The 16,972-nt window shown below is 52.9% G+C and overlaps 5 protein-coding genes across 5 annotated transcripts; 3 read left to right on the top strand and 2 right to left on the bottom strand.

Moving 5' to 3' along the window:
- Window positions 1-254: 254 nt before the first annotated feature.
- On the top strand, window positions 255-6,884 carry AYL99_03722 (hypothetical protein; the record flags this gene model as incomplete). The annotated part of the gene is made up of 4 exons (XM_018835236.1): window positions 255-430; window positions 495-535; window positions 587-3,938; window positions 3,995-6,884. 4 exons carry the CDS (start codon window positions 255-257, stop codon window positions 6,882-6,884), a joined length of 6,459 nt encoding a protein of 2,152 aa, XP_018694886.1.
- A 1,416-nt stretch (window positions 6,885-8,300) lies between these two features.
- AYL99_03721 (hypothetical protein) lies at window positions 8,301-9,938 on the top strand (the record flags this gene model as incomplete). The annotated part of the gene is made up of 1 exon (XM_018835235.1): window positions 8,301-9,938. The coding sequence occupies one exon, from the start codon at window positions 8,301-8,303 to the stop codon at window positions 9,936-9,938; it is 1,638 nt and encodes a 545-aa protein (XP_018694885.1).
- Window positions 9,939-11,025: 1,087 nt separating this feature from the next.
- On the bottom strand, window positions 11,026-11,633 carry AYL99_03720 (hypothetical protein; the record flags this gene model as incomplete). Its single annotated transcript, XM_018835234.1, has 2 exons — window positions 11,026-11,569; window positions 11,626-11,633. The coding sequence occupies 2 exons, from the start codon at window positions 11,631-11,633 to the stop codon at window positions 11,026-11,028; spliced, it is 552 nt and encodes a 183-aa protein (XP_018694884.1).
- Window positions 11,634-12,056: 423 nt separating this feature from the next.
- AYL99_03719 (hypothetical protein) lies at window positions 12,057-13,250 on the bottom strand (the record flags this gene model as incomplete). Its single annotated transcript, XM_018835233.1, has 1 exon — window positions 12,057-13,250. The coding sequence occupies one exon, from the start codon at window positions 13,248-13,250 to the stop codon at window positions 12,057-12,059; it is 1,194 nt and encodes a 397-aa protein (XP_018694883.1).
- A 404-nt stretch (window positions 13,251-13,654) lies between these two features.
- On the top strand, window positions 13,655-16,089 carry AYL99_03718 (hypothetical protein; the record flags this gene model as incomplete). The annotated part of the gene is made up of 2 exons (XM_018835232.1): window positions 13,655-13,791; window positions 13,842-16,089. The coding sequence occupies 2 exons, from the start codon at window positions 13,655-13,657 to the stop codon at window positions 16,087-16,089; spliced, it is 2,385 nt and encodes a 794-aa protein (XP_018694882.1).
- Window positions 16,090-16,972: the final 883 nt, after the last annotated feature.

The following is a 16,972-nucleotide window of genomic DNA, read 5'->3' as shown; positions in this document are numbered from 1 at the left end:
GTCTACTCTGCTTCCAGCTCGACACTGCCTTGACCTGACAGCTCTCTTCCGCACATCTTGCAGGTGCTGGAGCTCACCATACAGAGAGACAGCCTCCTTGCTGCCAGACAACAGACCATCCAACAGCCAGCCCTGGTGCTGCGTTTCCCCTTCATCAGCACACACCAAACTCAATCGTCGACCTGACAGCACTTATTGCCCGATCCTCCTCTCAGACTTTCCTTCAAAGCCCACCGTCGCTCGTCGACCATAGGATGGGCTCAGTAGCCGAGGAACGAAGAAAGCAAGAGATCGATACATCAGAGGTCCAGGAGGAGTACACTCCATACCAGCCCGACAAGGGCTATGGCTGGGGTGAGGCTTTGCCCGAGAAGCAAGGCCTGTACGACCCTGGCCTTGAGAAAGATGCCTGCGGTGTAGGCTTTGCTGCGTAAGATCTGCCCGCAAAGAGGATTTGCTGTTCGGAAGACCTGGGTTGCTGACAAACATTCTAGCAATATCAAGGGCAAGGCGAGCCACAAGATCATTAGCGATGGTAAGTTCAAGTCCAAGGCTGTCAATGAGCCTTATGACTGACATCTGCCAGCGCGGAACCTTCTGTGCAACATGACCCATCGGGGTGCCGTGGGCTCAGATGCACGAGATGGCGACGGTGCCGGTGTCATGACCTCCATTCCCCACAAATTCTTCATCAAGAACTTTGCCCGCGAGGTCGGAGTCGAGCTACCGCCTCTCGGCCAATATGCAGCTGGAAACCTCTTCTTCAAACCCGACACTGAGATGCTGAAACATGCCACCCTCAGCTTCGAAGAGGTCGCACAGTCACTTGGTTTGCGCACTCTGGGCTGGCGAGAAGTCCCTCGAGACTCGACTCTGCTCGGACCCGCGGCCCTGTCGCGGGAGCCCATCATTCTGCAACCGTTCGTCGTCCTGGCGTCCGCGTATGGCACTGGCAATAAGCCTGAAGTCACCGACCCCGAGCAGTTTGACGACGTCGAGTTCGAGCGGAGACTGTACATCCTTAGAAAGACTGTCTCGCACGATCCGCGGTGGAAGCCATGGTTCTATGTCTGCTCCCTGAGCAACAGAAACATTGTCTACAAGGGACAGTTGGCTCCGGTCCAGGTATACCAGTACTTCCACGACCTTGTTTCGGTGGACTACGAAGGCCACTTTGCTCTGGTGCACTCTCGTTTCTCCACCAACACGTTTCCATCTTGGGATCGGTCACAGCCGCTCCGATGGTTGGCTCACAATGGCGAGATCAACACGCTCAGAGGTAACAAGAACTGGATGAGAGCGCGCGAGGGCGTCTTGAACTCTGATTTATTCGGCGAGGACCTAGAAAAGCTCTTCCCCATCGTCGAAGATGGAGGTTCTGATTCCGCCGCCTTTGACAACGTCTTGGAGCTTTTGGTCATGAACAGAGTTCTGTCTCTGCCCGAAGCTGTCATGATGATGGTTCCCGAAGCATGGCAGGGTAACCCAGCTATCGATCCCGCCAAAGCGGCATTCTACGAATACGCTGCTTGCTTGATGGAACCGTGGGACGGGCCCGCTCTATTTACATTTTCGGATGGTAGATACTGTGGTGCCAACTTGGATCGAAATGGCCTCAGACCTTGCCGCTACTACGTGACGGACGACGATAGGATTATCTGTGCTTCGGAAGTTGGCACGATTGCCATCGAGCCAGAACGTGTGATCATCAAGGGCCGCCTGCAGCCAGGAAAGATGCTGTTGGTCGATACTCAGGCTGGCCGGATCATTGACGATGCTGAACTTAAAGCGACCGTTGCAAATAGACAGCCCTTCCAGGAATGGCTTAACAAGAACTTGATGAAGATGCCCCAGGTTTACGAGGCGCTGGCAAAGGAGCTCGACTTGAGTTACAAGCTAACAGAGTCGACCATTCAAGAGGATCCAAGACTTCGGGCCTTTGGCTATTCGTTCGAGCAGGTCAGTTTGCTGCTTGGACCTATGGCCGCTGATTCCAAGGAAGCCCTCGGCTCAATGGGAAATGATGCCCCCCTCGCATGCCTTGCACAGCAACCTCGACTCTTGTATGAGTACTTCAGACAACTCTTCGCCCAGGTGACCAATCCCCCGATTGACCCGATTCGGGAAGCAATCGTCATGTCTCTGGAGTGTTACGTGGGGCCTCAAGGCAATCTCTTGGAGATGGACGAGTCCCAGTGTGGTCGTCTTCTGCTTCCTTCGCCAATTCTTGAGACCGAGACGTTCAACGCCATAAAGAACATTGATCGATACAATCCGGCGTGGACTGTCAGAACAATTGATATCACCTTCGATAAATGGTCAGGCGTTGATGGCTACATGAAGGCCCTCGACGACATCTGCGATGAAGCGACAAGGGCAGTTGACCAAGGCGACAAGGTCATCATTCTATCCGATCGAGCTACTTCTGAGGATAGAGTCCCCGTGTCTACGCTCCTGGCCACTGGATTGGTTCATCATCACTTGGTTCGAAACAAGTGGAGATCTCGAGCGGCCCTCATTATCGAAACAGCGGAGGCAAGAGAAGTGCACCACATGTGCGTGCTCGTCGGTTATGGTGCTGATGGTATCAACCCGTATCTCGCTATGGAATGCATCCTCAAGATGAACCAGCAAGGACTGATTAAGAAGAAATTGACCGATGAACAAATCATTGCGAACTATAAAGCCTCATGTGACGGTGGCATCCTGAAGGTCATGAGTAAGATGGGTATTTCGACTTTGCAGTCGTACAAAGGTGCACAGATCTTCGAAGCTCTTGGAATTGATGACACCGTCGTTGACAGATGTTTTGCTGGGACTGCTACGCGTGTGCGTGGTATGACCTTTGAACTCATCGCTCAAGATGCCTTTGCTCTGCATGAGAAGGGATATCCATCTCGACACGTCAGAGAAATTCCCGGTTTGGCGGAATCTGGTGAGTATCACTGGCGAGATGGTGGCCAGCCTCACATCAATGACCCGGTCAGCATCGCAAATATCCAGGATGCGGTCAGAACCAAGAACGACAAGTCATACGAGGCTTATTCCCTCTCAGAATACGAGCAGATCAAGAACTGCACTCTCCGTGGCTTACTTGATTTCGATTTTGAGCAGCGTGCTCCTGTGCCAATTGATCAGGTTGAACCGTGGACGGAGATTGTGCGACGTTTCGTAACAGGCGCCATGTCCTATGGTTCCATTTCGATGGAGGCACATTCCACACTCGCCGTCGCCATGAATCGACTTGGTGGCAAGTCCAATACCGGCGAAGGCGGCGAGGATCCAGAACGAAGTCTGAAGATGGAAAATGGTGACTCCATGCGCTCTGCCATTAAACAGATCGCGTCTGGTCGATTTGGTGTCACGTCAAACTACCTGGCGGACTCTGACGAGCTTCAGATCAAGATGGCTCAAGGCGCAAAGCCTGGCGAAGGAGGTGAGTTGCCGGGCCACAAGGTCTCCGAGCCAATTGCCCGCACTCGACATTCTACTCCCGGCGTGGGTCTCATATCTCCGCCTCCCCACCACGATATCTACTCAATCGAGGATCTCAAGCAATTGATTTACGACCTCAAGTGTTCCAACCCTCGAGCTAGAGTATCCGTCAAGCTCGTGTCTGAGGTCGGCGTCGGTATTGTCGCGGCAGGTGTCGCAAAAGCCAAGGCTGACCACATTTTGATCTCTGGTCATGACGGTGGTACTGGCGCCTCAAGATGGACTGGTATCAAATATGCCGGTCTTCCATGGGAACTCGGTCTTGCTGAGACCCACCAAACGTTGGTACTGAATGATCTCCGAGGTCGTGTCATTGTACAAACCGACGGCCAGATCCGAACTGGTCGCGATGTTGCGATTGCCTGCCTGCTGGGTGCTGAAGAATGGGGCTTCGCCACGACGCCTTTGATTGCCATGGGCTGTATTATGATGCGCAAGTGCCAGTACGGCCAATTGCCCCTCCCACTTGATTTTGGAACGTGCTAACAGATATATGTAGTTTGAATACCTGTCCCGTTGGTATTGCTACGCAGGACCCTGTCCTACGCAAGAAATTCCAAGGTACCCCGGAGCACGTCATCAATTTCTTCTATTATATCGCGAACGAACTGCGTGCAATCATGGCTCAACTTGGGTTGAGGACGGTCAATGAGATGGTCGGGCGTGCAGAGCTCCTGAAGGTGCGCGAGGATCTCCGTACGGACAAAACCCAGAATATTGATCTCTCGCTTATTCTCACGCCGGCGCACTCTATCCGGCCCGGCGTTGCGACTTACAACGTCCGAAAGCAAGATCACAAATTGCACACCCGCTTGGACAACAAGCTGATCTCAGAATCCGAGCTTGCTCTGGAGAAGGGATTGCCCTGTCGTATCGAGACAGACATTGTCAACACCGACCGTGCATTGGGCGCCACATTGTCATATCAAATCAGCAAACGCTATGGCGAAACCGGTCTCCCTCAGGACACCATCCACGTTAACCTCCGAGGCTCCGCTGGTCAATCATTCGGTGCTTACCTCGCGCCAGGTGTTACTCTCGAATTAGAAGGCGACGCCAATGACTACGTTGGTAAGGGCTTGTCCGGCGGTCGTCTGATTATCTACCCTCCTCGTAGTGCTGTTTTCAAAGCCGAGGAGAACATCCTGATCGGAAACGTCTGCCTCTATGGTGCCACAAGCGGTACATGCTACTTCAGAGGTGTCGCTGCTGAGCGCTTCGCAGTACGAAACTCCGGCGCCAATGCGGTCGTCGAAGGTGTTGGTGACCACGGTTGTGAGTATATGACCGGTGGCCGCGTTGTTATCCTCGGTGGTACTGGTCGCAACTTCGCAGCTGGAATGTCGGGCGGAATCGCCTATGTTCTCGATATGAACCAAGACTTCCACTCCAAGATCAATATGGAAATGGTGGAAGTCTCTGGCGTCGAAACGCCAGAGGAGATTGCGTTCCTACGAGGTATGATTGAGGACCATCACCACTATACTGGATCGGAATTGGCAGCTCGTATCCTGCTCGAATTTAATCGTGCCCTGCCACGCTTCGTCAAAATCTTGCCCACTGATTACAAGAGGGTGTTGGCGGAGCGGGCCAAGAAAGCGGAGGAGGCAAAGAAAGCAGAATATCCTCTGCCAATATTACCAGGCAACCCTGTCCGCAACCTTCATCAAGAACAGCGCGATATCGCTGCAGAGAAAGAGGCCAAGCAGAAGAAGGCGAGCATGCTCGATATCGAGGAAGGTGTTAATGGTGATGCAGATCAGGCCAAGCACAAGGCTGCTTTGGTTCTTGACAAGACTCGCGGTTTTATGAAGTATGCTCGTCGGAGCGAAAAATACCGCAACCCGAAGACTCGGGTCAAGGACTGGGCCGAGCTCTCTTCACGTCTGAACGAGGACGAACTGAAATACCAATCCGCTCGATGCATGGACTGTGGCGTCCCGTTCTGCCAGTCAGACACTGGATGCCCCATCTCCAACATCATCCCGAAATGGAACGAACTGGTATTCGCTTCGCAGTGGAAGGATGCTCTCAATCGCCTGTTGATGACCAACAATTTCCCCGAGTTCACTGGGCGTGTCTGCCCCGCTCCTTGTGAGGGAGCTTGCGTCTTGGGTATTAACGAAGACCCGGTGGGCATCAAGTCCATTGAATGCGCCATCATCGACAAAGGATTCGAGATGGGTTGGATGGTGCCTAACCCCCCCACAGAACGAACCGGCAAGAAGGTTGCTATCATTGGGTCTGGCCCAGCAGGTCTCGCCGCAGCTGACCAACTAAACCGTGTCGGGCATCTTGTCACGGTTTATGAGAAGTCCGACCGTGCTGGTGGCTTGTTGATGTACGGCATCCCGAACATGAAACTCGACAAGCGAATTGTCCAACGACGAGTTGATCTCATGGCTGACGAGGGCGTTAAATTCGAGACAGGGGTAATGGTTGGTCCGGGCGAGAAGGTCACCCTTGAATCGCTGCGTCAGAGCAATGATGCGGTTGTGATCTCTACCGGGGCGCAAGTTCCTCGCGACCTCAAGATCAAAAACCGAGAAGCCGAAGGTATCCATTTTGCAATGGAATTCTTGCACGCAAACACAAAGTCCTTGCTTGACTCGCAGTTGGGTGATGGTCACTACATCAGCGCCAAAGACAAGCACGTTATTGTCATCGGTGGTGGTGATACAGGCAATGACTGTATCGGCACGTCCCTCCGCCACGGAGCCAAATCCATTACGAATTTCGAGCTCTTGCCCCAGCCTCCACCAGAACGTGCTCGCGACAACCCATGGCCTCAATGGCCAAGAATCTACCGTGTGGACTACGGTCATACCGAAGTCAAGCAACACTACGGCAAAGATCCTCGTGAATACTGTGTGATGACGAAAGATTTCGTGGTCGAGGACGGACGCGTAGTTGGCATTAACACCACCCGTGTGGACTGGACAAAGAGTGCAACTGGTGGCTGGGACATGAAACCCAGAGAGGGAAGCGAGGAATATTTCCCAGCGGATCTGGTGCTCCTGTCGATGGGTTTCCTCGGTCCCGACGACCGTCTCTTCGAAGGCCAAGTGGAGCTTGATCCACGCAAGAACATCAAGACACCCAAGAACATGTACAACACCAACCTTCCGGGTGTGTTTGCCGCGGGTGACTGCCGACGCGGCCAGTCTCTCATTGTATGGGGTATCAATGAGGGCCGACAATGTGCTCGACAAGTGGACAGCTTCCTCATGGGCACAGGATCCATCCTTCCCGTCACTGGTGGCATTGTTCAACGAGCCCAGCATGACGCCGTCCCCACTCCCCAAGAGATGAAGGCTCACAAGCACGGCGACATGGCGCAGGCCGCCGAAAACTATAAGCGAGGTCCCGAAATAAAAGTCGCTGCATGATTTCTCTGATGATCAACCGACGTTAATGGTTGCGTATGACACCATGATGCACCAAGTGAACACTAAAAGTGACATGGGGCGGCTTTTCTATCTTTCTTTCACGATTTGGCATGGCGAGCGTAATCAGCTAGTATGCGAGATACCCTGATGAGCGCTTTTCGGAGCATGAGACGCGAGATGAGATGACCGATGGAATCTGCAACGGGTCATGCCTTTTGGTTCCTATGTTTCTTTGATGTGCGAGGCATTTTGACGCTACGAGGGTGCAGACATGTATGTTCCCTTCCCGCAATTTTGGATTTTTGAGGGGGAAAGTACGTCAGGGCGTAAATGAAATGTTGAATGTTTGTGCGCATTCGAAAGAGATCGAAAAGGAGTGCTGCAGACTGCCAATGGAAATGTATCAATATCAGCCACAGGTAGATAGCAGAACAAAATACATAACTGAATAGTGTCCTTCCCTTCAATTGCTGTGCTTGGTTGTGACGCCCACGAGACTTTGGGCCCTTCTAGGTCGGCGAGCCAGATTATCCTAGAGTTTTGACGACATGTTCGGGTATCTCACCGAGCCGTCAGGGTCAATCCAGAGACGGCCTCCCTGCAAATGAAAATACGACATGCCTTCCCTCAAATCGATTGACATGAGTGAGAAAATAAGAGTGGCGCTATCCATAGTTAAAGTGATTCTCGCGATGTCTTATTGGTGTCTGCGCTGCGTTAACATCATAAGGTTATATTGGCGCCAACTCTTAATATTCGTGCTAACAAAATATCTCAACCATGTCTCTTTATTTACTCGGCCTCGTCCACATCATTTGTTTTGGGGGGACATTTTTCGCTCGCAGCAACACCAAAGTCAAATCTTACACTTTGCCACAAGCAGAAGTCTGCTGGGCTGAGTTTTATCGGTCAATGGTGGATAAAATATAACAAACTAAAGATTCAATCGCGACGCGTTCTTCAATCTCCAACTAGCACATGTTGCATCGCGGCACAAAGAAGGCCCGAACTACAGTTACAGTAAAGGAAACCATCAATCTGGGAGAGAAATTCTATGCTCAAAACGACCTGTCAACTACTCCAACCACGTAGGCGTCGACGCGTCTCACACCACTCAGGACACACACCTGAATCTCAATCTAGAATCACTTCAGTCCGCTACAATCGATATTGCTCACAATGTTCCTGACATGTTCACTCCCGCTCTTACCTCCCCCACCAGCGTCACTGCTCCCGCCTCTCACCACTTCATTCTCATCATCCGAAACCTCGTCGTCACCATCCTACCAGCATCAATCTCTTCACCAGCATCCCTCGTCCTCTCGCCGTCCCAAACCCCACCATGCAAACATCAACAACAGGAATAACACGCTCCTCGCCCTTTCTTCTGATGAACGAATCATCTCCCAGCGGAAAATGGCCATCGCTATGTATGGCTATAGTTGGCTTAAGCCAGCTGGGTGTGCCAAGACGATGCTGGGGAGACGGGAAGAAGAGGTTGAGAGGGAGGAAGTCGAAAGGCAACTGAGAGAGGTAGAACTCCAGGAAAGGTTGGCGCTGGAGACCGAGGAGCAGGAAAGACTGGCGAGGCTCAACGAGATGGGAGAGGGTGAGATCGAGGAAGCGGAGCGGGATCTGGATGAAGATATTCCAGACGCTGATGAGGTGGACCTGGATGGGGAGGGGGATTTAGAAAGTGAGGAGGAAGATGTTGATGGTATCGAGGATGGCGATGGCGACGAAGATGACGAAGCGATGCAAGCCGATCTCGACGACGACATTCCTGATGCGGATGACCAGGACGACGAAGACGAGGATGACGAGCCAATGTCGCCTGAGCCACCGGGCGCAGATGGAAATTGGGTCTACGACACACGTCGGGAACCAGACACGGACGACGAAGAACAATTACCTCATCCGTATCCCAGCCATCGTCAACCTCCAGGTCGCGCCACAGCTGGGAGGCATGCGACAGTCGCTGGCGTGCGTCTCCCCATGCCAGGAAGCGAATATGGTTACGATGAGCGTGATGCTGAAGATTTAACGGCAGCTATGCTCGATCGAGACGAGATCTTTGACGAACACGCTACCGGGAGCAGCAATGCTGCCTTTGTGGAGCATGATCTAGATGACGATGTTCCCGAAGCAGAAGACGAGGAAGTCTGGGAACATACGGACACAGAACTCGAGGAGAGTGAGATGGATATCTCCATCCTTCCCGGTCAGGGTGCAGGCCCGAGTACAAGTGGAATGGCACAGACTCAGAATCTGCGACCTCCTCGCAGCTCCGGGCCATGGGTAACAGGACCTTCTCTTTCACCCCAGACACATGGAGAGATAATCACCCGGCGTGGAGTCCACGCCAGGCCAACTCCCGACGCTGCCTCACGCGCCGCAAGGATCGTATCGGGCAATCGGCAGCGCCATTACCATCCCGGTCTCCCAACTACGCGACCTCACCTCAACCAGACGCCAGCGATGCTCGATAGTCCCCTTGACATTGACGAAGAAGAAGCCGACACCGACCTCGAACTGGATACACCTGACCCATTTACTGGCCCCGAGAATTTGAGAGGGGCGCCTGCTGGCCGGATGGGTGAGCGAGAGACTACGGGCAGGAACGGTGCAGCCCGAGCTGAAGCAGATGAAACTAACAATCGAAGCCCAAGTCGCGCGGCCGCGGCGCGCAACTGGCTCGATGGAGCAGCAGCAGCAGTGGTCGGAGGGAGTGGAAGTGCCAGGAGAACGTTATTTCAACGTGCAACGCGGAGAAGAAACAATGTCGATCCCGACACCACGGGCGCCGGCCCTGCGCAGGCTACCATCGGTGGTGCCTCAAGTGGTGGACTGTTCACCCCGTCTCCACATCCTGGGCGTGCCGGTTCTGCTCGCGCTCAGGACCAGCCGGGTGGAGCAGCACTGGATTGGGAAACGCCTGTGAACGCGAACGCGAATGCGAATGCGGGTGACGGATCGTCAAGTCAAGGTCAAGACCAGAGGGGAAGGATGAGACGTACCGGGCGGTTTCTGGGGGGACGGAGACGAGGAGAATAAATCCCAGTACAGGTTTGGAGAGGACTGTACACCAAGCAAGCATGCTGTGGTACGTATTCAGAATCTGGAATTTCCTATGAGGAGCTCTGATTCAAGGTGGTCTTTGTGTGTGTTTGGGTGTGTGGCTTTTTGTTGGCACAGAATCCACGCTGCCTCAAAAGGGTGTTTTGCTCCCAAGAGACCTATCATTTTTACCCTGTGGTTGTTCGGAGCATTAGGTAGTTAGTTCGTCTCGTTCTCCCTAATCAACTCGTATTGAGTGCATTACATTACGAAGGCTACTCGGGAGAGCCGGACACACAAGTATCGCCACACGAAAAGATGGGGTGGCTCCGATATCACTACTCGTGAGAGCACATATTCGGGATGGAAATGTATACCAACCACTTCAATAGTGATCAAAAGGGTTACAAGAAAACTCATTATTTATTTACTTTTCTGTCCCTGCCTGCGTGCCTGCCTGTCTGCCTACCTGGTTCTCGCTGCGTGATATATCCCTTGGCAACAAAATCAACGGAAATCAAGTCGCTCCGAATTGGCTCCGCTCCAATAACGCCTTGCTCTACGGCCGGCCGGCCGGCACCTGTCCTGCACCGTGCCCCGTGTTGTTGCGGCCCTGGGGTGAGGGGAAGAAGAAGAAGAAGAAAAACGGGAATGGGTGAAGTGGAAAGTAGAAAGTGTGTGGTGGTATTATATACAGCTCAGTGGGTTTGGTAAGGCGGTAAGGGGCGGGAAAAGGGGTCGCTGTTCAGAATGAAGGCGGTTCTGAGATAATTCGTAGGAGGGTAGATTGGCAAAGCCGAGAATGTCCGGAGGTGATCTGGGTTTTGGAGTTTGGATTTGAGAAAAGGTCCCGATGTGATGTCGTTTTCAAAGGAGGTTGCGTGCCGGCTCGTGTCTCTTCTCCGGATTCCTTTCATATGGCGTGACATGAGGCGGATCGGCGCTGCAGAAGCCTTCCATTGAGTCCTAGATCGGCTCGCCCAGTTCCAAGTCAAGGGCGCTGTGCTGTACATGGCGCGACAAAACTGAACGTCTGTTATTTTGCCCTCTCTACCCAAACCCACCGAGTCAGGTCTTTTCCTGCTCAGAACAGCCACACGTAGGCAAACAAAGCCCAGACGGCGATGAAAAATATCAGCCACACTCTCCAGCCCACCCCTGTCCGCTCGGCCATGCGTAACATCCTCCTCATCGTGCCCCGGAGCCTCACGCCCGTGTTCTCAAATGAATCATTGATGGTCTGCGCGAGCTGGGAGGAGTCGCGGATTTCATCACCGATGGCGACCGTGAGTGACTTGAGCTGGGAGACTTTTTGACTCAGGAGGGTGGTCTGTGTGATTTCATTTTGAGACTCGAGTTCCTCAAGGACAGCGGCAGAATATTGACCCTTGGAGTTGGGCGTCGCGGGACGGAACCCCGACGAGGGCCGTTGAGGCGTGCTGTGGCCGTTTGTGGAGGAGTAGGGTGTCAGGTAGGGAGACGAGGAACTTGCGGGTTGTGATGTGGGATAGGCATAGCTGCTGGGTCTCTGCCCGGAAGATGAGGAGGATGGGCGCGAGCCGGGGTAGTCTTGGAAGAGGGTGGAAGATGCTGGGGCGGTGCGCCGGTTCAGAGACGAGTAGCGGTTCCTATTTGTGGTGTCAGTCCACCTGAACACATGTTTCTTGTGACACTGTGGCAGTACGTTGACATGTTGGGCGGCTTTGTTGTAGAGCGTGGTTGTTGTTCATGAGGAGTGCGCACTGTCTGTACACTTTTGCTTTCAAGCCATCTTTGTTGGGGATTAGAGTTGTTCGCCACACATGAGAATTTGTGCCACTCTGTCTGTGATTTTAACAGGACAGGAGATTTTGTTCGTCTGGGGCACGAAATGACCTTGATCTCAAGGCGCAGAAAGAACAAAATGTTCCTGGGCTTGAAAGATGACGCCGGTGGCGGAAATACCCGGCCGAACTCATTGCACATGATGAGCCAAATATCCACCGTAGAATATATCTACAGCTGTCGCACACTTGCCCCCACAAGTGTGTGTTTTATCTAGATAGCTGGGATAGGTCATGTCCGACCGAAGTCTCGAATTGGCTTCCATTGTGGCCTTGATGTTCTTCAACATGTTCAGGCGACACCTAGGTTTCGGAAAGCAAACCCACCGTCTCCCAGTGGATCTTCCTTCTCGACCGAGAACGTGCTGAAGCCGGTGTAGTAAGCATGGCCTTCGACCTTGACTCTGACTTGCACGTCTTCAGTCTTTTTGACATCCGTCTTTCCCTCTACAATCGTCCCGATAAAGGGCGGACCAATCCCAAGCCTTGAGACCAATGAATGATATGCCCACGACGCGTTCACTTCGCGAGTCCCATCAAGGTATGCGAGTGCTGCACGAGCAGCCACTCCACTTCCGGTGGGGGACCGGTCAATTTCTTCGGCAGCAAAGTAGCAGACCCCCAGCTCGGAACCCGACACCGCGTCATGTTGCACGTCCATTTTGTCCGTAACAATGACTCCGTACAGAAAGGACATCTCGGGCTCAGAATGATGCTCGTAGTAGCGCGCGAGACCTGGATTGTCCAGTATGGCTGACTTGAGACCCCGTGTGGCACGGTTCAGTGCTTCTAGGTCGACTGCTTTCAAGCCATTAGCGAATCCTAGCCCCGTGGCTGCGACAATGCAATAAAATGCTCCGCCATACGCGAAGCCCGCCTGAACCTCCGTTCGGCTACCTTGGAGCTCCGGCCAACGTAGATGGGCAGGTATAGGAATTGCGATGTTGACCCCTGTTGCAAAAGAGGGAACGGACACAAAGGAGACAGGACGTTGAGGGTCCGATGCCGAACCAGTTTCATTGGTAGGTACGGAGACCTCCACCAGCCCACATGGAGCATGAAGGTTGAGGACGGCATACCGAGTGTGAGGATTGAAACGTATCTGATTTCTTCTCGGGAATATGTCGAGGTCATGAGTATCGACTAGAAAACGTCCCAACGCAATAGTGGCATGACCACACATTGTGGAATAGCCATCGTTGGTCATGAAGAGAACACCGATATCAGCTTCGCCACTGTTTGTGAGCTCTGTTTTCGGTCGAAGAATGGCGCCATACATGTCATAGTGCCCACGAGGCTCCAGCAAAACCCGTTCTCGGATGTGGTCATATTTGGTTTTCGCTTCAGCTCGCTGTTCAAGCAGCGTTCCATGATGTAAGTCTGGGTATCCGCCGATAACAATTCGCGTAGGTTCGCCGCACGTATGCATCTCAACACATGAGATTGGTTTGTTCTCGGGGAGTAAGAACAGCTGTTTGATGTCCATGATTGATAACAAACTGGGACCGAGCCTCGAGACAATCTGTACGATGAGGCTGTTAATGAAGCGGATATTCAAAGGACCAAAGAAAGATAAGTGTACAGAAACGTCCAACAAGCCACAAAATACTCGACTCTTTCAACAAGAATGGAGATGCTAAGCAGCTACTGTTAGGTGTATAGCTTTGTAGTAGGGCGGGATTCCGCTACGGTGGTCCATACGGCGAGTCGCGTATCTGCGCCTTCCACAACGCGTTGCAACCAAATTATGAAGATGTCAGTCTCAACGCAGTGAACACAACTATACCGCAGTCCTGTGTGGCCCCGAAGTTGGCTGGTAAACACCCCTCCCCCTATTTGTGCCTCGAGCGCTTATAACACCCTCATGCTTCAAATGCCCCTCGGCACAGCATGGTTGCACCACGGCACAACGAGAGTCTCGGCTCGGTGGGCGAACTTGACGCTGAAGTAGTGTCGGAGTTGAGAGACAGGCTGACAGAAGTCTCTATCAAATGCTCTGAACGATGTTTATACCAGTCAGCGAAATGGTAAACGACACAGCCACCCAAGAGAAATCAGGCACTGACTGGTGTACTAGGGCAGCGGAACTGCTCGATTCTCTCCCTGAAGACGACGATCCATTTCGAGACTCTCCTACGCAAGCTACAGATAATGTTCAGTCCTCTTATCGTCTGCTCTCAACCAGCTATGATGACCCTGAAGAGGCGGCATTGGAGGCCAAGGAGGCATCAAAATATCTGCTAGCGAAAGCATTCTTCGACACCAAAGAGTTTGACAGATGTACAGCGGTCTTCCTACCTCCGGCCATCCCAGCTGGCGGCCTAGCGATCTTCGACAAGCCCAAAAAGCGGACGCCCGCTTCCACTCCATCTCGGACAAAGGGGAAATCCAAGGAGAGCGGTACAACAACGACAAGCAGTCCGTACCCACGACTCAGTCAAAAGTCCCTGTTTCTTGCGCTGTATGCCCGATATCTTGCTGGAGAGAAGCGCAAGGATGAAGAAAGTGAAATGGTTCTCGGTCCAGCCGATGGCGGACAAACGGTCAATAGGGAACTTCCAGCACTGGCACGAGGACTGGAAGCATATTTCCAAGTGCGAGATGCCGCCGATCCACAACTCAAGCGATCTCAAGGATGGCTCGAATATCTGTACGGTACCGTCCTCGCCAAGTCGAGACAAGAACAACTTGCGCAGCAATGGCTTCTCCGGTCTGTGCGACTCAACCCCTACCACTGGGGTGCCTGGGAGGAACTGGCGACCTTACTCTCGTCGATCGATGACTTGAATTCTCAGCTTTCTCCTTCCGTCCTACCCCAAAACCTCATGAGCATCATGTATCAGGCCTACGCCTCCGTGGACTTGTTCTCGACCAGCGACCAGTCCACGACCTTGAACTACCTCCGTATTCTCCTGAACTACTTTCCAACTTCCACATTTTTACTCACGCAACTTGCGCTCAGCCACTACCACGCGAAAGAATACGAGTCCTCTGCATCCATATTCCAGGAGTTGCTGGTAGCTCACCCTCATCGTCTGGATGGGCTCGACCACTACTCCAACATTTTGTACGTTATGGCGGATCGGCCGAAACTTGCCTTTCTCGCCCATCTTGCTACATCCGTCGACAAATTCCGCCCCGAAACTTGCTGCGTGGTGGGTAACTATTACTCTCTGTGCTCCCAGCACGAGAAGGCAGTCATGTACTTCCGCCGCGCCCTGACACTGGACAGGAACTTCCTGTCGGCGTGGACTTTGATGGGCCATGAGTATATCGAGTTAAAAAACACACACGCCGCCATCGAAAGCTATCGGCGGGCTGTCGACGTCAATCGCAAGGATTATCGTGCTTGGTACGGCCTGGGTCAAGCGTATGAGGTCCTCGACATGGGCTTTTATGCGTTGTTCTACTACCAACGAGCCGCCGGACTGAGACCGTATGACCCCAAAATGTGGCAAGCCGTGGGATCTTGTTACGCGAAAATGGACCGCCTGGATCAAGCGATCAAAGCTCTCAAGCGTGCTCTTGTTGCAGGAACGTATTTTGAAGAGTCCACTTCGGTGCAGTCAAGTTTCAATGCAAGCAGCAGTGTTTCAAGCAATTTGACGTCTGGCACAAAACGCGGACACTCCACTTCCCAGACGAAATCAAACCAACAGAAGCCCGCCCGCAGACTTCTCGATCCGGAAACCCTCTACCAAATCGCCCTCCTGTGCGAACGGCGTGGAGGCGAAGAAGGCGAGAAAGAGGCTGTTCAGTACATGGAACTCTGTGTGGCGCAGGAAACTGGTGGAAGTCACATGAGTGTTCTCAAAGCGGAGAAATCCCTTCGCAGACGTCAGCGGAAAGAAGATAGGAAGAGCGCCGCCGCCGAGGAACGCCGAGCCAGAGCAGCGCAAATGCGTGCGCAGGGTGGAGCAGAGATGGAGTTGGACGCCGGGCAGGAGACCGCCGGCGCTGATGACGATACGGAAATCATGTCCCCGCGCTCTGCATCCCCTTCGTCGCCGTCAGGGTCATCACCGTCACTCTCGGACGTCGAAAATGTCGGCGATATTAGTGCGGATGGTGGAGGTGGAAGTGGAGTTGATGGCTTTGGCACCGGTACCACTGCTACAACCTCCAAAGCACGCCTGTGGCTCGCCCGCTGGTGTGTGAAAAAAGGGGACTTGGACCGTGCCGAGAGATTGGCCGAGGAATTGTGCATGGATGGGTATGAGGTTGAAGAAGCGAAGGGGCTGGTTCGAGAGGTCAGAGGGAGAAGAGATGTGGACGCAAGCGGGATGAGCGAAGGATTGGATCTGTTGCAACCACCGAACACCTGATATGCGGTTTTGAAGGCGTTGAAAGTCTGGGAAAGAAAAAGTTGTTCCTCGGGGCGTGGCCAGGTTGAACGAATTATGAGTCTACGACTGAGTATGATATGGATGCAGTCAGTTTGACGATTTGTCCCGCTCGCAGTTCCGTGCGAGACTGTATCGCTAGAGGGTACGGGCAAGATGGTTTGTAACAACAGGGCTTCATACACAATAGCTGTTGACCATCACACCCTCTGCCTCTCTGTCTCTCTCTCTCTTCCCCCCACGAAGCATGCACTGTCTGAACTACCGCGACTAGGAATGCAATCACGACTTCCTTCCACTCCACTCCACTTCACCATGGACACGCGCCACTGAGCCGGGAAAGGGATAAACTATATACTATATCCCCACGCTACCGAAAGCTGGATGAGTATCGGCGATCAGGTGCTTGCTTACTTCCAAAGCTTCTTGTGGTGGTAGTTCCCTCTCAGGGACGAGGCTGAGGGTTCAAAGGGGGGAAAAGTGCCAGTGCGAGATAGCCGAGGTTAACCGAAGCATAACAAGCTGGGTGAATGTGAGTGAAACCGGAAATCATCTGTAGAGGAGAGTACCATTTTTTAAACACCGCCTCATAGTGAAGCTTCCTTTGGCGACAGCCTATGTCGCCCTCATGACCGTCGTTAGCGATATCACCTCGTGTACGCCCTCAGCATTACCCTCCACCGTTCCTGTCAGCACCTGAGTCCCTCACCCAGCATTTTCTCTCCAACCCTGCTGTTGCCCAAAGGAGTGTGAGTTGTGAAAGCACTGGACTCCCAACATTTGTTTGTCCTTTGTCTTGTCTTCCCCTACAGCCATGATCATGCTGCACAGCTCTGACTATCAATACAATGAAATCGAAATGTCA

The sequence above is a fragment of the Fonsecaea erecta genome (assembly GCF_001651985.1).
Source record: "Fonsecaea erecta strain CBS 125763 chromosome Unknown Scaff3, whole genome shotgun sequence".
Taxonomy (NCBI): Eukaryota; Fungi; Ascomycota; class Eurotiomycetes; order Chaetothyriales; family Herpotrichiellaceae; genus Fonsecaea; species Fonsecaea erecta.
This window is presented reverse-complemented; position numbering and strand designations above follow the sequence as displayed.